General features: G+C 37.8%; 1 protein-coding gene across 3 annotated transcripts in view; it reads left to right on the plus strand.

Annotated features, from left to right (window-relative positions):
- The window catches only part of LOC124161488 (protein vein-like), a 325,924-nt gene that overhangs the window by 283,784 nt on the left and 16,641 nt on the right, over positions 1-25,499 (plus strand). For 2 of the 3 annotated variants that reach the window (XM_046537809.1, XM_046537810.1), the window contains exons 6-7: positions 14,705-14,833; positions 16,521-16,845. In XM_046537809.1, coding sequence (XP_046393765.1) covers positions 14,705-14,833; positions 16,521-16,750 — 359 coding nt within the window. In that variant the 3' untranslated portion in view covers positions 16,751-16,845. The remainder of the gene's footprint in view (positions 1-14,704; positions 14,834-16,520; positions 16,846-25,499) is intronic. The other variant, XM_046537811.1, reaches the window with a different exon arrangement.

The following is a 25,499-nucleotide window of genomic DNA, read 5'->3' on the forward strand; positions in this document are numbered from 1 at the left end:
CAAAAAAGCAACCTCTCTCTCGACTCCGACTGCTCCCTGATCGCAATGGATTTCCCGACTCACAACAAATTAGGATGAAGTCTCCCCCGCAATTATCAGCATCTTCAAAATGGATCCCACTCGAAGGTGTGACACACCGGAAGTGATCTCAAAAACGGACGGACGGAAGTTGTGGGCCTCCTCCCTGGGGAGTGACGGAGAGTGAGAGAGAGAGAGACTTACAGGGCCTGCATTAAACGATAGGTACGTAAAATCCCATGTACCGCATTTTCCGAAGCTAGAATCGTCCTAATTTATAAAACAAAAAGCATCCTAAATTAATAAATCAAAATCAAACGGCACTGTGAAGATTTTCGCGAAATTTGATATTTCATTAACGAAAAGAAACTTAACTGAGTAACTGGAGCTACCGCATTGGATAGCTCAGATTAAGCCACTATTATTGCAATGGTCTTTTCGTGTACTGTACTCAACATTTACTTGTAAATAAAATTGAATTTAAATTACTGAAATGTGCCCTCGTATTTGCCTTTCCAGTCATTTTCAATGAATGCAGTTTGGTAACGGAATATGAAAACTTTATTTCATTTTTTTTCACGGCAATGAGGAAGGAAGTAATTAAGCAAATGAAGCTAATGCATTATTTCAAACTATAAATTTTATTCATTGTTCTTTATATTGATACCGGATCTTACAGATTCATAAAATAATGTTGAGCTTTGAAATTTAAATGATTTTGCTACAAATGCTGCTGCGAAGGACGAGATAAGTTAGCTACAATGACAAGAGTCAATTTAGAACATGAGAGAAAGATATGAAAATTATCATTTAAATTATTTACATCAAGAGTTTCATTTTTTCTAAGTCAATTTAAACGACATTACCAGAAAGTAAAAAAAAAATTCATGCTTGTTTTTTTCCAAATATTTCACAATTCTGGAACCAATTTTTTCCTCGTGACAACAAATATCAGATGATTTTTCAGTGATTATATGTGAAAAGCTCAAATTTAGTATAAAGGCATGGGACGTGGCAAATGCGATGGCACTAAGGTGATTTCAAATTCGAGGACCATTACAATATGTACTTTTTAAATGTTTATCACCTAATAATAATCACTTGGATTTGACTGCTTTGAAATCCGTCGCGCTTATTAACCTAACGCCAGCCAAATTCACTTATTTATCGAAGTAGAAACCTTGTTTGATTACGCGTCTGGCAAGCTTTTATCTGCATTCAAACCACTTACTTCAATGCAGACAAAAGCCAGATAAATGAAATCATTTGACACCATGCGGGAGAGAAAAATGGCGTTAACAAAATGACAACTTTTCCATCCGTAAATGCCGAGACACGGTCCTAAATTTGTTGTGAGTAGGTGAAAATTAATTAATTCTCTCATATTTATTTTGCATTTAGCTCCAAATTATTATTTTTAAATAGAAAAATGGTGTACATACGCTTATTACTAATCTAATTTTATTTGTTTATTTCATAATTAGCATTATATCTTGTTGCTTGTTTATGCCATTATTTTTTCGGAATGTTTGAGGAAAGGGTAATCAATTCTCTTTATCTCTTTGCATACTAAATCCTACGAAATCCCTTTACTTATTATTTTTATTTCTGTACCACTCACCAACGGGAAGAAATATATTAAACACAAGGTCTACCTTAAAAGAGGGTTAACAATACACACTCTATAACATACACCTGGTAAATGGAAGGAAAAAAGGAGGTGAATTAAAACCATTTTGAGAATTCCACCTTATCTGACATGTAACAAGAGAGGGGAAGTGATACGAATCGAAATATAAATTTTTCACAACACTCTACGAATGCATTTAATAGATCAACAGAGGATCCGCTCCAGATTTAACACTGAAAAGTAGTAAATTTTCCTCAAGAATTAGACAAAAAACAAGATTGTATTCAAGACTCTAATAGACTGCAAATGAAAATTACCACATTTTATCAAATACCATACAATTTTAAATTGCTGAAAAAAGCCTAATGCTACCACATGATATTTCATGCGACAGGATAAAATTATTTCATTTGGTGAAGATTATAGTTTTACGTCTCACTAAAAATTCTCGTGAAAAGCATTACATAGATGTTCATCAAAAGGAGGGAATAACTAAAAATGGAAAATTTAAACGCAATTCACGGGGATACGAATAAAACGGAAAAAAATAAATTGCCTAATAAGAATAGAGCAATGATAGTATGAAACCCGCATCATAGAGACGAAAAAAGTCGTCACTTGGAACAATAAGACGGACGGAGATTTGAGAAGCTTTGAGGATAGATATAATATGCACAATTGAGATTGGATCGTTATATTCTGAAGACCAACAAAATTTGATGATACTAAAGAACGGAACAAAGGTTCACCTTGATAATAGTTCACGTACACCAATAACACTTAAATTAATCAATTCCACTGTTTCAAAGTCAATCCACAAGCAATATAATATCAATAATTGAAATAAAAGCATGCGCTAAGAATACAGGGCATTTTTTAATACAAGTCATCAACAAGCATAAATTTAAAACACAAGTTTGTGACTTTTTGAGCCTTCAGATGCAATCCATACAAAACCAGAAAAATGATGACTCTCTTTTATCAGGATATCCTTACCCCATACTCATCTCCTGAGTTTCCTTTCCTGATCTGCCTTTTCCACTTCTCTCAAAGTATTCTTTCTCTTCCTTCCCCTGCACTCTTCCATTCTTTGCATCGCAGATGCTCGCCAGGGAGCTTTCCCAGGCCGGGACGCTGCCGCAATCACAAAGGGTTGGTTCTAGTGTTGTTGCAGTCGTGTACGTACTAACATTTACCTCTATAATACTTTTAACCTCTTTGGTTTGATTTTTAAAATTTGTTTTCCACATCCTAACGTCTTTATATGCATGCTTACGCGTAGTGACATCTTGGACCTTCAAGTTACGAGGAAATAATTTAATCTTCCATCAAGGCCTATCTTACCATAAACGTACGAGGATATACCGAGCGTACTCAGAATAGGCGTGGTCATTTCAGGGTAGGGACTGGGATGAAAAAATTCTTTGTAGTAATTTTTAATATTACCTATTGAATAGTTAAACGTAGCTCTCATGTAGAGGAAAAACTCACGAGAAAGTTCAACCCATAGATTTCCAATGATTTAACCTTCATGGTATGTGTGACTTTTATTCTCTCGGGTCTTTCAAACTTAAAGAGGATACACTCCAAAAGTAAATCGGAGTGAGGCATGAGGTAAAGAGTCGCAATATCGATATTATAATCTTCTATGCATCTAAAAATGCATAATCGAATGGGATTTTGATCTATGACTTTTGATAAAACCCTAAACTCTGGGTTTAAAACTTTAATATTACTTTCCCTATACTCAAAATACTGCAAGTTATTAATTTCATTAGCTATTCCAGGCTAATATTGACCGTAGATCTCTCCGAAGATTTCCAAAATGAAATGTTCACTTGCACAGTTATTTAGTTCTGTCAGTCTGGTGAAAAGCCACTGTGAAATCTATAACACAAGATTACCACTCAGATCGAGAGGAAAAGAGAAAGCATTCGTGAAACTATGAAAAATCTACAAAGATATATCAAGCAAAATAAATAATAGGTGCAAGAAATTTAGAGACGATATGACACTTCAGTGAATGATAGCGAATATAATATTCAGTGTTCATTCCATTTTTATGCGAAAATTTATTTCCATCGGTATTCTCAATTTACAATGATTCAAATTTTAAAAAATTTCCACGTCTTTTCACTAAATTCGACATTTTATAGGGATAATTGATCCAAATTCGATATGCTTCACGAGGAAATGTTAATACGCGATTCATACAGCAGTGGAGTGAAAATTCACATTTTTTTAAATAATCTTTTATTTCAATTTTCAAACTTTCAATGTGATTACCCTTGAGTGGCACTTTTCAAGAAAATTTACTGACTTTTGAAAGAAAACTCTTAAAATTTTACTTGAGACAATGGAGCCTATTCTCGAATAACACCAGCAACTTCACTCATGAATAAACACTTCCGCGATTGTAGTCGATAATATAATATATCATAATGCTTCACGGGGTATAATATATCATAACAGAGAAATTGAAAGTAAAATCCTTGAACTGGCTTTCAAAATGCTTCGCATAAATTCACCAAACCACTCCTTCGGAAGGGAATATTCGACAAAAACCGCACACTTCGCGAAGGTAATCCCCGATTCTAAACGAATTAGCGCAGGCGTATTTCCTTTTAAAAATACCTCGAGTTTCCCTCAATGATATTAAGATTCCCTGAGAGTCCTGTCGCCACCCCATTTTTCAGCATAATCTTCTCTGAGCGCCGCTGCCGGCTCGTAAAACTGAAATAAAAAAATAGAAGTCATCGCGTCCGCGGATTCCACCGTCGACCTCACCCCGTTCGTACGTCCAGGACCGCCAAGGCTGTAACCAAACTTCCGCACCGCGAGTGGAAAATGCCTGGGAAATTTCGGTTTCACCGCACGGCTTTTATCCCATTCCACGGCGATGTGAGCCCCGCGTGGGACGCAGTCGCCGAGACGTGCCGGGGGAACCAAGTTGACCAGTATGATATGATGATCTGTTGAGCGCGCGATATTCCAGATACATCCGTTCGACACAATGTCATCACGTTATGCGATGCATTTAAATTGTGATATAAGAAAACTCAACGAAATGCTTCGACGAAATACTAGGACACTACGATGAAATATAATATGATTGCAATTTCAAGCTTTTAGCGGCTGAAGCGCGGTTATTTCCTTCGAGGAAAGTTTATTTTCCTACTTTAGCTAGAACTAAGATCCCCCAAAGTTGACGAGTACCGTCCATAAACTTAAGAATAGGCATCACCCCCGTCCCCGTCTTACATTTTCTCGATTTCCTTGAATTACACTTGTTAGAAACCAACATTACCAAGAAGACTAAAGGGCATATACAGGAGAGACTAGTCAACACATACCTTAGTCGCAAAGATGAAAATTTTACCAAGAAAAAATGCAGAGTACTACAATCAAACTAGAGATGCCGGTAAATTTTAATAAGGACCTGAACCTTGATTGACATAGGTTAACTTTAACCTAAATTGATATAGGTTAACTTTAATGCGAAATGGTAAGTATTAAAAGAAAAGTAATTGGTCAGCATATCAAACCAGTCGAGTAAAGGCCGTTTTACACGGTACACGGAATTGCGCAATCTGACGTACGTGCGAAGGCGCAATCAAAATTGCGTCGTGTAAAGCGGTGAATTGCTAGAACACATGCGAGAATGCGTGGATGCGAGACGGCAAAATAGCCCCTGCTCTAATTTCGTTCATGCATTCGCGCAATTTCACGCCATTTTAGAAATTAATGCAGCTCTAACCTGCGCAATTCCGTGCCCCGTGTAAAACGGCCTTAAGAGTGTTCCCATCATGGTTCTTGAACTCGGCCAGAGCTCAATAGTGGGTTCTCACTCTGCAACCTGCGTGGTTTTCAAGTCGCTAGTGTTTTGCGACTTATATCTTCATCGATATTTCGTAGTCATCCTAACGAATATATTAACGAAACGAAAACACAGTTACCAGCCATAAAGTTGCGTCAACAAGAGAAAATCCCCTTAGAACACGTTAGTGAAACTTTCGATCGCCGCGCAGAGACTTTGATTCGAGTCTGTTGGTCAAAGTCAATCAATTTTTCCTCTAATTTATTTGCGCTTTAACAGGAATTACGGATGACCTATGCAACTTCATTTGCGAGCCCTGAATGTAATTGACACCAAATACCGACGGTATTAGATGGAAATTTCCGTAGGAATCTGACACCAGAGTGCTATGGAAAAAAGATGCGAGGATACGGTGGAGTAAGTATTGTGATGGAAGAGAGGGAAGTGAGTCGTTTTTTCCTAATAATGATACATTACTGATACTCTCGATCGTAGCACGGGCCCTTCCACAAGGACCTTCAAGTATTAGAGGGTTTTTTTTTATTTTTTAAAGGCCAGGTATATTTTTCATTATAGCTGCGCAAAAAATGAGGTAATTCCAGGGAAAAATCCCTTGTAAAAAAATACACAAATATAATATCCAAGGTCGTCAAATTTGACGGATTTGAGGTTTTCCTAAATCAAGGGCAACGCTGGGCGAAGTTGTCTAAAATAAAAATGGAATTCAATACAGTGGATCTCTGATAATTCGACTTTTTGAAACGCAAAATTCTCTTAAATTCGAAATTTTTGCTTGTTCTAGAGCTACTCGTATCCAAACAGGTCTTAACAATATAGTTTACGATGAAAATTTACTATATTTTTAATCGCAATAAAACAATAAAATAAAGCCGTCCAAGCTCATTTCTAAAATTTGTTTTGTAAAAGTTGGTTCATTCGATTTTAGTAAATACGTTTAAAAAATTTAGAGAAACATCTGCAATCAGAATTTTTTAGGTATTTCCAATTATTTTTCTAAAACATTATAGTGGGCATTATCCAATCAACCCAATATTAACTTTTCCGAGCATCTTTGGGGCTTAAAGTTGCCGATTTTTCAAAATAAATACAACAGGAACCCAGAGACACAACCTACATAAACAATAACTTATATAAGGCCGTGAACGAAACAGAAATCTTTCTGTATGCCCTCGAATGCATTTAAAGAATATAAATTCCGTTCCTACCAAAGGTTACATTGATCTCGAGGAGTGTTTATATCACATATAAGCATAAAAAAACTGTCTATGAATATGGGAATCGTAATCAAGGAAGATTTATTCTGAAAACCACGCCGCAGCATCATTTGTCGATAAAGTAACAGGAATCTTCAAACTTTAGAAAGGAATCTATACTTCCAAAACTTAATAATACGCAAATTTGGCAAGCAACGTCATTGCTTTCACTATAAAAGTCAAACTCAAATCAGGACCAAAAACATTTTCTGTAAATATACACTTCTTCGGCAGAAAATGTTAATGAGCTTCACGAAGTCCTTGCAAAGGCATAAGGAAGAAATTTTCAACTGCGACTTCCTATACAAAGATTACTGACACCACCCACTTAGCATAAAAAACTATCCTTGATATAATTATGTTGGAAAATTTTTATAATGGAAAAAATATTGAATCTTCCTCGGTTGTATGTATCCCGTATTCATCCTTATGAAAAGAAGGGGAGGTTTGGCAACTTGAAGGTGTGAGCTTCAGTAGGGGGAGTGCATGGACAGTCACGATGAGGAGACACGCTGTCTGTGAAACCGCTCTTAACTCGCGCTAGCCATGCATTTCGTCCTTGGGAGAATTCTAAGCCCCACTCCACCGAGTCATTCGATTATAAGCGATTCCCCACCCCTCCGAAAAGCTTTCCCTTCTGCTGGCCAAGCCGCCTACATGCCTCTCTCCCCCCACCATCAGCCACATACGAACCTCTCGGCCCACGCCCACCGCTGGACGCTCCATCACGTATGCCATACACTCAGCGCCTGCTAAAAAAGAAACGGACTCTTCAAAGTCAACAAAGGAAGTCTTTTAAAGCAACCCCTTCTCATCCTAGACTCGCTGCTCGCTTCGAAGAGTTAAATTGTTAAAAGAGAAATGGAGGAAAAAATGACCAAGGAGGACACCCACAGAATTATGCAAAGGGATATTTATCCACGCTTACCGCCGCGGTTATGTCTAAGCGTGGAAACTGTCCAAAAAACTGTTATACACTGAGCGTGGAAGCCTAGCGGGTTGAGCGCTTGGCCACTGACTGAAGGGTTCGAATCCCGGCAGAGGCGTTTGAACACTCTAATCTAAAATCCTTTAAGTGCGAGGTAGGCCAGGAAAAGGAACTGGCACCCCTATCCTGACTGTGTGCTCTCGCAACCCAGTGGCGGGGTTAGCTCTACCCTCACCTATCCAAACAACAGGTTCAATCAAACAAACAATCCAGCCAACAGGTTGAATCACTGAGTGAGTGAATTACTATGGAGTTCAGATATTTAACAGATAATGCCCCTAATGGTAAAGGAAAACCTCATTTTTCAACTATAGCTAAGCCGTCACTTCTACTTTTCTTCGTTTTGCTATATTTTTATGGAGGCATTTTACTATATGCGATTCTGAAAAAAATCGAATCAAGAGACCTACTAGCCCAAAAATATTAATAAAAACTTTCCATTCCATATTCTTTCCAAGTAGAAATGAGCCTTTACGAGATAATGGCTTTAATATTACGTCCTATATTATCGATAGGATAGCCAATATGCCATTCACCATAAAAATATATTCCCCCTAAAAATATATGTGAAAATACGTCCGACCATTGGAAATATTCTGTTCTGGAGTAATATTATAAAGTACAGAAGGTATCTCCATTAATAATAAGATTAAAAGTAGGAGCATACATACATACGGCGATTCGAAACATTTCACCTAACTCACAAATACCCAGCGAGTTTCACGATTCTACCAGCGACAGCAAGAAATAGGTAGGCTAAGCACTCAGATATGCAGAATTCAGTAGGAAATTACAGTCAAACTGAAACTAAAGTTGTTGGAATTAACACTAAATAGATCATAAGTCATCATCGAATCAACAGGTGTTCGGTTCAATTCTAACCAAGGAGACTGACACTAAATTCGTCTCATGTAGAGAGATCCTTGGCACTAGCGGTCATGCAAACCAATCACGACCACACGAACGAATCCTCACGATACGAAGTCCTTGAGGATTAGGAATTGAGTTAAAATCTCTAGGGCTTTTTTGAGCACGCAGAATTACACGATCTCATATGGACCATTACACTACTCTTCTCTCTTGAGCCAATTGTTAAGAGCTCCGCCAATGCGACTGATTTTCATACATCCCGTAATCTAATTCGCAAAAAAAAGGTCGCTCGAAAATTTCTTGGAGAGAATTTCGTCAGATTTATAATTACTTGGCAAGGGAAATCAAGAGATGGTGTACCGCAATGATAGTGGGTGGGACGCCGCTCCGGAATGTGAAATGTATTCCGCGATTGCCGCTGGTTCATCGCTGCCAAAACTTTCGTCCTGCCCCAAATATTTGAAATTTCTTTTTATAGATGAGGATTACCGTTAACGGTGCTTGCCACAATCTGTCATTTTTGGGATCTCCTCTTAGTTTTCAAAAAGCAGTTTTGCACTTGATGCTATTCAACTAAAACCAGGAATTCTTTATGATTCAAGAAAAAATTAATCTTAGCAACGACGATAATCAGCCAATTAAAACAGAGATTAATAACTACCAGTGGTAGCCGGCAACCTATCATCAGAATTCTAACTACTGGAAACTGTAGCTTTTTGTGCAATATTATCTAGCAATCGAAATCTTAAAAAAGAAATTCTATCGGTAATCTACTCAAAAAGTAGTCGAGACGTTGAAGCAATCATAATGATAAAAAATAAATATTTTCATGAATGCCGGAAGATATTTTTATTAGTAAACGTGTTCGCATTTCACGTAGTCAATTCCTTCAGTGTATTTTAAGTTGGACCAAGAGATAAAAGTAATTCCGTAAAAATAAAAGAAAAAATCACAGCCGTATAGTAGACTAATTGCATGATATTATTGTCAAATACAGAGGAAAACTACCGTAGAAAAAAATAAGATCGAGAATTTATTTAGCTCATCTAGGCAAACGTGAAAGTGCACAAAACATAAATGTTATAAAACGAATTTAAGAATTAACATAGAGAATTAAAGCCACACTAAAATTAAAAATTAGAATGGTAAGTGTTTCCTTCATCCTGCAGTTCGAGTTGACTTCCTTAAAAAATATTCTCAACTTTAAATTAAATGCGTTCCAGACAACTAATTTGCGCCCAAACATTATCTCACTATCTTTCAGCATTTATTAATGCACTAAGTCCAAATTATTTCTTTCAATTATACACGTTACACTGATTAAGAAAGCAGTTGCTTGGTGTGACGTCAGTTCAAATATCGCCTCTTTTGATTTAGCTTTGATTTAATAAGCCCCGAAGAATTCGAAGGGTATTCAGGTTCCGAGGTTCACCTTGACTCTATTTAAAGAAACTTCAAATGCTTTCTGCATGATTGCAATAAATCTTCGGGAGGACATCGACGGATGATAAAACGTCATTAGCTGGGAAGGCGGCATTGCAGAGGAGACCGACCTTTTAAAGGGGTCAATGTGAATTGGCCTTATCGTCTAATCTTGACAGCATCAGATTTGCGTCTTTCCATTAGGCAATCCTTTGCTCGAGATGTCCTCCAGCCCAGTGACTTCTCCAACGATCTCCTAGTGTTTCTGCAGTTTTAGTTGGAATTTCAACACATTCAGGACTGTGAATACTCTCCCACATCAACCATATCCTGGCTCCTCATCGCGTTCCTAATCAAATTTTTCATGTGCTTTTCGGAAAGCTCCATATTTTGGTTTCTGTTTAGGCAACGCTATTAGATGTCGTGTGATGCCGCGTACTTAAGCCGGCTATAGTAAATGCAAAATCTAAGCTTTCAGATTTAAATTCTATAATCACGGCCTCGAGAAAATTATACAAAATTCCTCTCATCCCGAGCAGAGTTAGTAACAGTGTGATGAATAGACAGTTTTTGTCATCTCTGGGATACAGGAAGTTTGTTTCCTTTTTCCAAGGCGAGAAATTGTTTATCCGGCATCGATCGATAACAAAGGCTGCCACACAACCGTGGCATAACATCACAATGGTTCGCAAAATATATAAAAATGCTTACTGAGAAAATATGAGGGAGAGGGGGAGGAAGAGCCGACGTAATGGTTAATTATACAGTGATTCTATTACAATTCCATGTCCACGCCAGTTTTTCGAGTCACGCTGTGAATTTTTGCCAAATATTTTACTCGTGTATGCAGTTTAAACAATACGCTATGCTCTCCTATCACGTCCTACGGCTACGCTTAGCAATAAAGCAATGTGGAGAAGAAAACCGCTGGTATAATCCATTAAACGGTATAATTTATCCAAAAATGCATAAGATATCGTACGCTAAAATTTAAGTCGTGAGTTTACTTGTATTTCCCAAGCCATTCGAAATAAATATGTCGTATACTTTGTCCCTTCACACCAATTCAGCAAATACAATGGGGAAATTAACGTTCACAAATAAAACCGAAAAATGCAACGCGCCAAGCGCAAATTGTGCATTGGAAACTTCAACGCTGGCAATAATTAATCGCATGCGCAAACTGAGCAACGGCTGAATTCCTAGTGGGTTAAAAAAAACCCATGATCGTACAATGCCCTTTGTAAGGCAAACCTAATATTTTAGGGCTTGACAACCCAGTCGCCCCGCGTGCCATACAAAGCAGGCGCGGCAGAACCATGTTCTGAAATGACGGCATTAAAAACACATTTCGAGGACGTGTTCCGTCATATCTTTCATAGGACGTGAGTCGTATCGTGTTACTGCTAAACGGAGATTCTCGGCTTCAATAGGATGGATAGGGGCGTTCCCGAAGCGAATGTTTAGTAACGCCACGACTCGGAAATTCCTTTATTCCTTCCACTCTACTACAACGAGTCGTCCGCATTGAACCACCGCCTCTGTCTGTAGCGCAGGGAATTCGGAAGTCTTGAGAAACATCTCAAGTGACTGAAGTGGTGCCTCCCCCTCTTAACCCCACCCTTCCCCATAGACCTGTCCCGACTTCTCCGCACCTGTTGAAAGACGTCACCTGGAGATGGAATCAATGGCAGAATTCTCCGAAAGTACGTGGACGGATTCGAATTATAATGATTGAATGCCTAAGAGGGGGAAACGCTTGCCAGGGAATCGGTCACAAGAGGTCGTGGATTCCTTCCAAATCCGTTACGTTTTAGCGTGTAAATACGCCTGTGAGAAATGACTCCGCGACTCCATTCTTTTCTTGCAAAGTATCCCGCCGACTTTTCCGAATATTCTCGATCCCTCAGCGGTTCTCCTTCTTCGAATAATTATATGAATTCAGCAATTCCAAGGTGGATCACACAACCCTTTGAGTGCTGCAGTTAAGGGCAGGCAAGTCATCTAACACTTTACGACACCATTCCCGGCTACAAATCAACATATAATCAACCGCATTTCATACCATGCAACGTCAATTCAAAGATTCGTCGTAATTTATATAAATATCTACAATATTATCAATGTTACAGCGGGCAAGCTAATGTTGTCTTCAACGATTTAGCAAAACATTTTGATAAAAGAAAATTGCAAACTTTTAGCCGTTGCTCTCCATACACAAGCAAGCTGATATTTTCTGGCCCTTCCATTGATTAATTTCTCAAACTTTAAACGATAGGTGCTGATCAAAATGTGCTATCTTCATCCCTGTGAATTAGATATACAACGATTACTTGATCGCATTTCATCGTAAGATCAAATATGGCGTTAATGAAACCGCAAACGATAGTTTGAGACACTGAAAAATTGAGGTCCTTGGTATAAAAACATTCTGGTTTAATCCAGCAACAGAGATCAATCTATTTAATTAAGTTTTTTCTCTTTCCCGCTTTTGTTTTCTCATTTTATTCCGTCGTCTAGGAGATCTATATAATCTCTCCTTTGGAAGCATCTTTGCCTAACAAATCTCACTGCATTCTGCTTCTTTCTCTAACTGCTTGCTGCTTTCACTAACATAGAGGAAACGGAGAGGTATGGGGACGTGAAATATGCACTGGTTTATGGGTTCTACTAAATATACCTAGTATTAACGCTAAATTTTTACCATTTGTTCATGCATATAGTTTAAGCATTTTAGGAGAGTTCCCGACTTAATTTCAAACTGCATATCACAAATCTTCTAATGAAGTATTTTTCTGCCGTAGATTCAAGTGCAAGGAGAAATAGTTAAGTTTGTTACTATGGCCACCACGTTGAGAGGCTTTGCATTCATCTCTCAACGCTCTTTGGATCACTGGCACTTTCGGCAAAACTTCAGTATGTATGCTTAGTTATAAAGAATAAACTATTTAATTAGCTATACATTCCATTGACATTCAGGGTGTAAAGGGACAAATATTGACTAAAAATGTGGCGAGAAATAATAATTATTGGCAAAAAAGTAAATGATTAGCTCCATAAGGTAAAAGTTCCAGTTAAAGTAAACTGACGGCAAAATAATGGTGTAATTAGGCTAGTAATGTAGCCCAAGGTTATACCCCTTTGTCCTTTCGCGGACTTCAGCCAATACGAATGTAATGCTCCGCACCTGAGCATAAATGGAAACAATCAATTCGTGACAAAAATGAAAGACCGATAACCGCTAATGTCCGGTGTGATGACTAAAATTCGTTAATATACCAAATATTTTTTTAAGTTTCAATGTTTTTTAACCAAAACCGATTAATTGCTGACTCTCATAAAAAATTATGATGAAACACGTAACTTTTTTCTTAAATATTTCACTCAAGTTGGCCTCTTAGAGTTTACTCCAATTTTATCGTTTAAAATGAGACGAAAGTATTGCCATTAAACCTCCCACTTTGACCTTAAAAACATATTTTCCCTTATATTAACTTCCCGCCAATGTAAAAACGTTCTCTCTCTCTACCATTAAATGTATTCCCTAAGTAAAATTGAACGATAGTGTAAAGGTAAAAGTCATAAATAAAAATTGGACATATTCGAAACCAAAAATTTGTAAATACGAGCAAATATACCAGCCTCTAGGACTGAATCTTTCCTAAATTCATTTTAGAAGTACAAACTATTTTTTGTATTTCATTAACTTCAAGTATTTAAAAAAATAGTTTGTAAAATTTAAACAATAATTCGTAACGATAAATTACACTCCTCTGTGATCTTCATGACGATGGTCGTGCAAACGGTTGATTTTTCCTTAAGTCTACAATTGAAGCCGTTACCGGAGACGGATGGATTTCTGGTACCTAGTGATCTTCTGCTTCAGTACTGGATGTAAATTTCCAATTCAAATACTTAGTTTATCGAGCTATCAAATTATCCTTTGGTATCATTATACATGCAAGGATGCTGTCTCTATTACCCGTTAATAATGGAGGTAGCCTATTCCTCTTATAATAATCAAGACAAGGCATGAACAAACAAAACTTGATACTATAAAAACGCAGTGATGCCAAAACTTCGAACGCTGATAATGGTATATCATTTAAGTAAGCGACAAAGATTATACACTGCAATCAAATGCAAGTGCTTAAATTAATACTACGACGATCACACGTGACTTCAACTAACGACCTGTACTTGGTCAAATCTAGAAAACGTACCAGCGAAGCTAATACGAAATTTCCAGCATACAACGAAACTCCAATTAAATACGCAATATAAAAGATGAAGCTTGGATTCTGTTAAGAGTAATGTTTTGTTTTAAACCTAGGTATACATTCCCGCATAGTGTTAAGTCTAGTGAAAGCCAAGCCAACTGATACGACATCAAAGATGTCCGAGAACGAAACATTAGGCCTAATTTTTTTTGAATTAATGATCATTAAGCCTTAACCAGTAATGTGTTTTTTTACTTACAGTTCATCCCAATAGTATCAGTAATCTTTCTTTTTTGTTAGTGCACCTCATTTCCTTAAAAAAAAAATCCCGATAGTAGCCCCTACGATTTAGATGTGATTTCATGTTTTGATTTCTTTTAAAATACCGAGTGTGCTTAATTCTGCAACAGTAAGTGAAGTAACAATCTACTAATCGGTACCTCTGCCCTTTCTGTTGTCTTCCAGCCCCATTCTACCCCTCCCCGCTGGAAAACCCCTCCTTCCCCCATCCCCAGTCCTACTCTGCACTCCGAATCCCCCTGGCGACAGAAATGTACACTTCTCGCCGACGGCGACTCTCCGCTCTACCTGCAGGTGAGATTGAGAACCATTTACCCAGAACAGAAACTTATTTTGCGAAATTTAAAAAGTTATCTCAGCCATCAATTGCTCTAACGATTCATGCTTTTTCACGTGGCCAATATTTACAACCTCCGTTACTTCGAGCACGTACATAATTTTGATTGGTAAGGATGGATGCAAGGTGCATCACTAGGAAAGCTACCCCTGCAGAGGGAATTGGATTAATCTTCCTAAGAATACAGCAATTTAGTTTTCATTTAAATAACCGGAAAACGATGTTATACAGTAGAAAACACATGGAAGTTTTCATCAAGTAGAGATTATATGCAATACAAAAATGTACGCTGTAAAGAACAAAAGACTCAATGAGACGAGTCAACTGAAACAATATAATACAGAATTCGTTAGTTAAAGAGCGAGGTCTCTAGTATTTTAACGCAAACAGTTAAAGAAATTTGCATAACCATGAGCCATGCACTATCGTCACAGACCAACTTTTAAGAAGATATAAATTCCGCTCAAATAATGTTGAGGTTGATTTAATTACATTTTGATTAAATAAATACGAATGATACGAAGCCTCCCTATAACGAATGATTGAAAACTGACTCCAGAGTTCCAGTTAGTTGTTTAAATACAAGCAAACATAAATAGAAAATAGTAAAAATAAATTAAATATGAGACGTATTGTATTTTTTCCCACGTAAAATAATGATTATACAACATTATGTTTAATAAATCATTCGCATGAATCTTTAAAATTTCCTAAAATAAAATTACCATACCCGATCTACACTTTCTAAACATATGCAGAGGGAACCCTTACTGAAGCGTGAAAACTCATTTGAAGTGCTGAAAATTTTCCACAGTTTTCAAACGAGACAATTACATCCATTGTAACTTAACGAAATTCCTCAATGGTAGAAATGGTAAATCATCTTTCATCCATCCTAAAATTATCGTAAGCTTTCATTGACATTATTCATCCTTGATGTATCCCTTTTGATAAAAGAATGGTGAAACCTAAAACAGGTTGCACTCTTCCGGAAAATGAAATAAAACCGATTATTCAATCTTATCTGAAACACTTAAAGACGTGCAAATCCAGGCGCAACCGAATTCAATTGTAACATTTGCAGGAAACGTTTCTGACGATCCTAATAAACAGGGTAAATTTTGGCAAGTCAAAGATAACTTCAGAATGAAATTTTCAAACACGTCTACTGAATACATCATGAATTTATAAAACATTTTGCAAAAATATCGGGGAAAATCACCATGGTTCGATTTCTGGATCAAGTAGTTTTTCTCGCGGCAATTTACGCGAACTTCATCGCGTTTTTGCGTGATCGACTCAAAATTATCGTGTAACCTTCCCGACTAAGACCTACACCGAAAGAAAAAAAAATCACTGATATATACTATGAAAAGGATCGAAACGTGCCCTCAATAGACATGTATGCTTGGATACCAAAAATAAAATGAAGTTATGATGATTGAAAATGTTTATATTAAAAAATCAAACATTCCACACGTCTTTAAGTAGCTCAGGCTCAACTAGTATGTCTCCCTCCCACCCAACCCCTGGCCTTCTAACCCCACTCTGACCCTCGCCACGAAATGCGTAAACCACGGAAAACCCCGACCCTCCTCGACCCTAACCCACCATCCCCATCTTTCTCTCGTATTTCCTCTGCAGAGCGGCGGAGGCTCTGCGCCGGCGGAGTCGTTGGCGGAGGCGGTATCTTGAGGGGGGAGGGAGGCCCGTGTTCGGGGGCTGGGGGCAGGGACTCGCCCCGCAGAACTCACAGGAGGCGGCTGGGCGGCGGCGGCGGCGACGGCGGCGGAGGGGCCGACGGAGGCGGTGGGGGCCCAGCCGGCGGGGGCGAGGACGTTTGGGGCCCGGAGCAGCTTCGGTGGCTTTCTTAGTCGGCGCTTGAAGAGTCTCCGCGCCAATACGACCGAGGCTTTCTTCTTCTCCGGCAACGCCGCTCCTCCTGGATGAACACGGAGGGCGTAAAAAGGTAATTTAAATATAATTTTTCATTTATCTGAAGAATCACTAACTTTGCCAAATTTGAAAGAAAACCGAGGTCAGGCTGAATGGTCTACTGCAATAGCATTAAATGCCGCAGAGATGGAGAAATAGCTCACCAGCTTTATAAGAACCAGATGTTTTTCGCAGATGTCCAAGAATTCTTGTTATTAATTTATCTATTAAATTTTCATAAAAAATGGACGAATTCATGGTGATAATGGACAGGGCTGGAACCAGGAGTTGGTCCGGGGGGTCAAGGATCAGTTTTCCGACCCCCTCCCGTTGCCCGCCACTAAAATATAATATATCAACAGCCTTTTTTTGTGAGATGCGGTAGTTGAAATTACACACCGTCTGTTTGCCATACTGAAATTTTATTAATATAATTTTTAAATAATTAATACATCATTAATTATTTTCAAATACTTTAATCATAAAAATTAAATTACTTTTTGAAATAAAATTTTCAAATTTTGCCGCCCCTTGAAATCTGCTGCCCGGGGCACATGCTCCCTCTGCCCTGCAGTATTGGAAGAGGGGTGGATTAAGCTAGTTCTTTTGTGGAGTGGGAGGTTCAGTAATTTCCCAGCCCTTGGTGGAATGCAATACTTATCAAAAATGATGAGGCATGATACCTGTTACACGCAGACAAGTGGCTTTTATATTTATCGATTACTTTTAAAAATCGTTTTTTAAGCTGGTGAAATAAATACTCCCATTTTAGAGCCACCCTAAAAATTACCACTTTTTTCAATTCTCCCACAAATTATGACGAGGGGGGTGGACAACCCTATCCTTACTCTACCACTGTAATATAAGTAGGCACGCACTCGTAGTGACCTGATCTCATATACAAAGTTCATCATCATCATCATCATGAGTCAACAATTCTAAGATTAGTTTGATGCAGCTCTTCATTTCTCTCTTCGATCCGCTAACCTTTCTATAGCGATGTACATATTTCTAACCATTTACATTCATTGCAACCTGTCCTATGTAACTCATGAGAAATTCTAAAAATTGTAATTTTTCATTAATTCGAAGGATCACTAACTTTTCCAAATTTGATAGGAAATAGAGGTCAGACTGAATGGTGCACTGCAATTACATGGAATGCCGCAAAGACAAAGAAATAGTTTACCAGCTTTATAAGAACAAGATGTCTTTCACAGAAAAAGGAAATTTAAAGTAAAAATCTCAGAAATAGCAAGGCATGGGAATAGAGACTTATAAATAATGACGGTACATTTTATTTTGATCAAGAAATATACTTATATGCATCTCCAAAACATGTTGGAAAATTCTAGGGGACAGGAATGAAAAAAAGCATGATCCAGAATGAGTGGTTGCAGCAGTCAGCAGAATAGCTATGTCATAGAACCTGATTATTTCTCAACAAATCATTTTCATCTCTCAGCTGAATTATAAGGGGTGATTGGGGGGCTTCGGCTGGAGCTCATGATGGGACCCTCCTTATAGGGGAATTTTATAGAATTTCATGCCCGGAAATGGATTTTGACACTATTATGGCTCTTGAAAACTAGATAAAAGTGAATACAAATTAGCAATTTCGCACGAAAAAATACCATAACATGTGAGAACTTCACAGCTTTTAAAATTCGATAGTGTATTATGGTTCCGTTACCAATTTAGTGAATTTCTTCTTTGAAACTGCTCTGCAATCTACAACAGTGGTGAAGCGAGGGGAGGTTTTGGGCAATAAAATCCCCCCCAGAGCTCAGCGAAATTTTTATGTTTAATCCATTTTACTTAATTGGATTGATATTACTAATATAATAGTGTAAGTATTAATAAAATATCCCTCAAAAAGCCGTAAAACTCACCATTTTGAACCATTTATCTTAAAATTCCGCAATTTATTTATCTCCCACATACCACTTAGCCTGGTGGGTATTCCAAACCCCCATACACCCCGGTATTATTTTTGAACTTACACCCCCCCCCCAGCCTTAATTCTTAGCGGCACACCTGATCTAAAAGACCTTTAAAACAGCCCTTTCCATAAAGCATAAGATTCTCTTCTATCTTCTGACAGCTTTATTTTACTTATTATTTCATATACATATAATATTTTTACACCGAGTGTGTTAAAAGCAATGGTTAATATCGCTCTCGCTGGGACTACCGATGGTCAGACCCGCTAATGAGGGTTCAACTTCGACTTCGAGCCTAATCTGACCCGAGCTCGCGAGAGACGGACCCAAAACACCCAGAGGGCACCCACCCATCGGGGCCACGTGTAGTACATTTTGCATTTAACAATTCTTTTAGTGCCATCAACAATTTATTGGCTTTATCAAAAATTATTATTATTAATGAATAAAAATATTATTATTAATAATTGATAAAAAATTTATTATTAATGAAAAAGTGGAATTTAATAATTGCAGAAAAGCTTTGGTCCAAGTAATCGAAGTCTCTTTTATCATGCCTTTCATATATGCCTCACGATTGACACGAGCCCAATGGGGTCCCCTTAAGCTCAGTGCCCTTGGTGATTGCCAACCTGCCGAACTAGCCAGGCTGCCCCTGAGACTACTCTGCATTCCATGCAGTTTTCGTCCCCAGAATGTTAAGCACAGACCTGCTGAGGACTTATTAAAAAGGGTTAGAGGACATTTCTGAAACCCCTGCTCATTAATCACAATAGGCAATCAATCCTAGGGAGAGATAATGAAAGAAATGAATTTTTGTTCAAGAGAGAATGAGTAGCCTATATGTTTAACCCAGTGGCGCAGCGAGGGGGGGTTTTGGGGGTTAAAACCTCCCCCCCAGAGCTCACAGAAATTTTTAAGTTTAATCCATTTTACTCAACTGGATTGATATTACTAATATAATAGTGTAAGGATTAATGAAATATCCCTCAGAAAGCCGTAAAAACTCACCATTTTGAAGCATTTATCTTAAAATTCCGCAATTTATTAATCTCTCACCTAACGCTTATCGTGGTGGGTATTCCATACCCCCACACACCCCGGTATTAGTTGCACCTAAACCCCCCAGACTGAATTCCTAGCTGCGCCCCTGGTTTAACCTATACCATTCGGCAATATTCAACAAAAACTAGTGCTGAGATAAAACCAATAGATCAAATATTTTTTAAATACCCATCTACAGATTTTTTTCCTACTTATGGTAATTGGCAATTTAATTCAAGAGCACATCTCACAAGCAATGGAACGCATCAATTTACTTTGGATTATTTGTATTGAATACAGTCATTCTACTTGAGAGAATTGCTAAACTCAAGGGATGGACTGATACATATAAGTATGAGCAGTACATGCAATAGGGTACTTTCCTTCATCATAGAAAATGGAAGGCATTGATCATGATTTGTTGCCCAACATTACTGTATTCATAATATGCAAAATATTTGGCTTTAGAAATCCCAGTATAGACGAATCTTAATTGTCAATTTTAAACACATTTGAAAAAAACCAGATTGGCGACCATGCGATGCCACTCAACGTGACGTCACAGGGGCCCAGATGCTATACGAGTAGCCAGGAGTTTTACATTGTCTGTGATTACCAATGCATGCATGAGGCACACAGCTCAGTGAAATATTTCTTAATAATCACCTATTAAAATTATCTGTGGTCGGAAGTTTTCCTCCGTTTCATAGGGCATTGATAATCCTTATTTAAGACAAAAGCTACCTGCTACCAGGATACTTTGCCACCTGCAAGCAGTCTGCATCGTAACAGTGCTCATAGCCTTGCACCAAGGTGGCCTCACACAATGGCAACCACAACCAGAATGGCTTTTCATAAGCTTTTCCCAGCATTCATACTTAGCCATCGCATTTTCGTGCAATTGAAAATTTTTCACTTTTCATTTAATTGTGAAAAATAGATATCGTAATCTAAAAATCTAAAAGAGTGAAATACGTACTCCAGGAGTAATAACCGTTTGATTTAGGCAATAAAAAAAACAGGAAACCACACTATTGAAAATTGATGACGAGGTTTTCAAAATACCTAAGGCTTATGAAGCACCATTTAACGCATTTAACTTTTTTAGTCAACCTTATGATCAGTCAATATACATACAAATTGTCACAAGTGAGAAACTGAGGGATGCGCACTCCTATCCCTGAAAGGCCTTATATGAAGGGGCAGAAAAATATATCCATTTTTTTGAGACTGCATGCAAAGATGTTCCAGGTTGAATATGTTACATATTGGCCAATATTTATGGCATCTGCAGCATTGGTTCTCTTCCTCACATGCATTCACACTATTTTAAGCTATTCCATGTTACTTAACTAGCAGTGATATTATGATGATATCATCAACTGATGAATATGAAACTGCTATCGAAGGCTTTGAATGCAGTGTGCCAAACAATGGAATAGAAACAAATCTATAATTGACACATGTCACCCGGATGTATAGATGCCAATCTTGCCAGAGTTAAAATAGTTGCACTGTCCTCAATAAATGAAGTACAACAAGGAATTAAACTTAATTTTTCCATTCATTTATAATTATGTATACTTGTATTTATACCTCTTTATTAAGATCTACATGTAGTATTGAGTACATATTTGGTATGTTTTGCTGACCAATCACAGCCCACATCCTGAGAAATATCGCTACACATTTTTTAAAAGCATTTTTCCTTGGACCATCTCAAGGAATGTAACAACTATTTGCATTGCTCCGAAATTTTGGAATATTTGCCTTATAAATTAGATGATGGCTTAAGTGTTATAGGGTGAAAATTTTGAAATATCTTTTAATTACAAGCTGTCATAATACTGTGTTCCATTATTGGAACACTACACAAAGCCACTACAACCAGCACCAGATCCAGGATAGGGACAAAGGAGGGACGGGGGAGGGTTAACTCCCAGCAGTAGTGGGGGTTCGAACAAAATTACCATTTTAAAGGTACCATTACCATTTTCACATTAGCCTCTCCTTGGATCTACCACAGGCTACTATCATGGGTGCATTTTGCCACCTTCGGCAATTTGCATCACTTTCTGATCAGGTTAGTTGTGATTGAGGCTGCTAGTTAGATTGGGGCTGAATGCATTCAATGCCCTCCTCCTTCCCTTTTTGTTTAAGGAATGGTTTTAAAAGCATTCCTTATCTTGCACAGAGTGGCATGGAGAACATCACTCCCTCCACTCCTGCCACCAAGCATGTTAAAGGCTTTTACCCCGGATATTTCTGAACCCTTTGCTGTCGTTGTTTATATTATAGAAGCATAGCCCAGATTCACCAAGATAGAAATTGGTGTAATAAGGTGTGCAATGCTTAAAACAATATTTCATAATTTTAATGTTTACGACAATGCTGATTCAGACCAAGACAAGGTTTCCAAATTTACACCCTCTCATAGACTAAAAAAGAGAAAAAATCAACAGATTTGGGCGTTACTTGGTGGAACGATGTAATATTATTTCACCATGAAAAAAGAGATACGTGAAATATGTACCAAATAGAATTTACTTCTGCTTTGATGAGGCCATAATTACTCAAAGTGCTTCCAGAATTACTCTTCTGCATACCAGTCAATGTCATGCAGCATTTTAACCGGAATTAAAATCCATTTTGGCTTTATCAATACAGAGACAGGGTAAGCTAGGTGATGACTTGAACCACAATGCAACAACATTCAACAAGAACATACCTATGGTGTCCCCAAAAACTCAACCCCCAAGTTGGGTTGATACAGAAGATGTTCTTATTGATAATACTCAGTAAATCGACAAGTAGTTTGCAAAAGTTGGCTTTTGCTGAAATGAACTTTGAAGGAGCAATCAGCAAAGCAGTAATGAATTGGGAATTAAAATGAAAATGAAGGTGTAGGAAAAACAGCCAATTTTGTTAGAGCATGGAATGTAAATCAGGCAAATTAAGTACTCACTTTACTCCTGAACAAACATATTTATGACATTTACAGTGCCAAAGAAACAGGCCTCCGTCACCCTTCCATGCCTTTGCTTAGATTGATGATGCCATGCCTTTCTTAGAATATTTAATAATCCACCTGTCATTATGTATTTCATAGTTAATTTTTTCCTACAAAATTTTGGATATTGAGTCGTACCAAAGTGAGGGAGGCTGAGAGATACATATACATACAATCAACCACACATTGAATGCCACTGTGTATAATCTAGTTCCGGAAGACGTTAATTTTCTACCATTGAACTGAACGTCTAATGGAGCTAATGAGCAATTTCATAGACAGAAGACCTAATGACAGGTATAGCAGGTGTGGATATTTCAATGCAAACAACTGGGCATCAGCTATGGCTGTCATGGGGGAAGGGAAACAACTGCTGTGGTAGCAATGGTCGGTGGTATTCAGGCCCTGGCTGAGACTCAACTTAGCAGACCCTAGTGCCACTCCTCAGCAGTTATGCCCAGCCCTCCCACTCTTTTACGATCCTCCACACAGCAGGAATCCACGGTGAACTCGGCAATAATTTTTGCAAGGAAAAATTTGTTGGATAGTCCAATTTTTATAACATTTTGAAATGAATTCTTCACTTTATTCTCTGCTTAAGCAATTTTTAAACAATATTTTATGTGACAAATAACGGACCTCTAGACTTAGTCTTATACCTCTAGACATAGTCTTAGTACCTCATGTTTACTATCATTGTTAATATCAATGCTAGAAACTAAATTAAAATACCACAATACTTAAAAAATTATCCCTTCTCCGAGAGAGAGCTCCCTTCTCTCTGCGGCGAGTTCACGATGAAAACAATTCCAACAAATCCGAATCCTTGCATTTCCTAGGAATTTATTTATCTTGTCATTGTCCACTAGCCGGGGAAACTTATTTGAAAGCATTGGTCTCTTTTTCTTATACTTTCAGTGGTGGGTCTTTCACCCATCATATAGTGTTTTAGGAACCGACGACACAATATTTCAAGAAAACTTCCAGGCTGGTGCTAATGTTCCAGAAAGATTAAAGGCTAGGCATTTTTTTGAAAAAAAAATACATAATAGTGAGGGCAGATAAAAACCCCAGAGAGTATATTTCGTGTGTAATAATACAAAAAAAGGGATCAAAAGAGAAAAGACACGTGATTTTGGTGCAGAGACTGTCAAAAAGCTCTATGCATGGGTTGTTTCAGAGATTATCATTAAAATAGATTTCTAAGTGACAAAAACACTATATTTTCTAATAATAATGCCTATCATAAACTTTATTATCCATTACCTTTACCTGCCGCATCCAAACATAGGTACATGCGAAATGCTTTGCGAAGTTCAAATCGGCTGAAATATGGTTGAAATATCGAGGAATATGGTTAAAAATCAATGGATTTATAACTGCTTGATATTAAATCACTCATAAAAATGTCATGCCGGCCCAATTTGAGGAAAAAAATCCATTTACATTCGATTAACAAAAAGCCGTGTTCAAATATTTAGATTCCAATTATGATTCTTAGAAAGGGCTCAGTTGTATTCTCAGAGTAAGGATGGGGGAGAGTGCGCTTTGGCTACTGCGCATGTAGTCAAGATCCCACATACACAGCATATACATCCCACACTTCCCACAATTCTTCCCACAAGGGATTCCCGCACTACTTCCCACGATCACGTGGTAACCATGTTGACTACAAGAATCTGCTACTGCGCAGCCTGAAAGCGCCCTCTACCCCAATCCTTACTCTGAGGTTGTATTCATGGCCTGTCGTCAGGGGTGAGGGTGGGCAGCCCCAGATTATGAGGGTCCACTACCTACTGGACACATGTCCAGGGGTCGACGGAAAAATATCTTCCCCACTCATGCCCTGCATACAGTGGCAGAAAAATGTTGATGCTCCCGCAGCTAACAGGTTAAGCATATGAAATTGAATAATTTTAAATAAATGCTGGCCTGCTCCAAGCATAATGTAATGCATACTATGGGGCTTGTCTGTCAATATGTACTTACAAATAATCCTCGAAATATTGGTTAGTGCAGCTAGTTAAGAAAGTAGAAAGGAAGGGGAGATGGTAAGGGAGAAGTTGCAGTCAGGCAAGGAAGTACTTAGATAGAGGACATTAATTCAATCATCAATTCAAGGTGACAATCTGGAGGTTGAACATACTTTCATTATACATATCTGAGTGGTTACAGCAAGCTTGCAAGTGTTGTAACCATGCTTAAAACAAAAATATCTAGCATATGCTGAGTGAGGCAGCACTAAAATTACAAATCATTGCAAATGAAAATCATAAAGGAACTTAAGTAAAATTTCAAACATGGTATTTTCTCAAAATAAAATCCGTCTTTAGTGCTTAAAGACTTGACGTAGGTTTCTCAATAAGGATTTTATGCACTACGTTTCATTACCATATCATTCAACTAATGATTCTGAAATCTGAGTAATATATAGGATGCTTTCTCCACATAACCAAATGATATACCTACAAATTAAACTTGCATAGAAACATCCCAGTTTTCGCTTGGTTCTATCAACTGCCATAACAAAATTAAACCACTAAACACTGAATAATTAGTCTTTCATTATATGACTGATCTTACTGGCACTAAGCTGTCAACGTCAAAGCTAAAAAATTGCCTAGAAAAAATAATTCAGTATTGAAAATCGAAATTCTTCGTAAGATCTTTACCTTGCTATCTCTGTTAGTG

This window comes from Ischnura elegans, chromosome 6 (genome assembly GCF_921293095.1).
Source record: "Ischnura elegans chromosome 6, ioIscEleg1.1, whole genome shotgun sequence".
Taxonomy (NCBI): domain Eukaryota; kingdom Metazoa; phylum Arthropoda; class Insecta; order Odonata; family Coenagrionidae; genus Ischnura; species Ischnura elegans.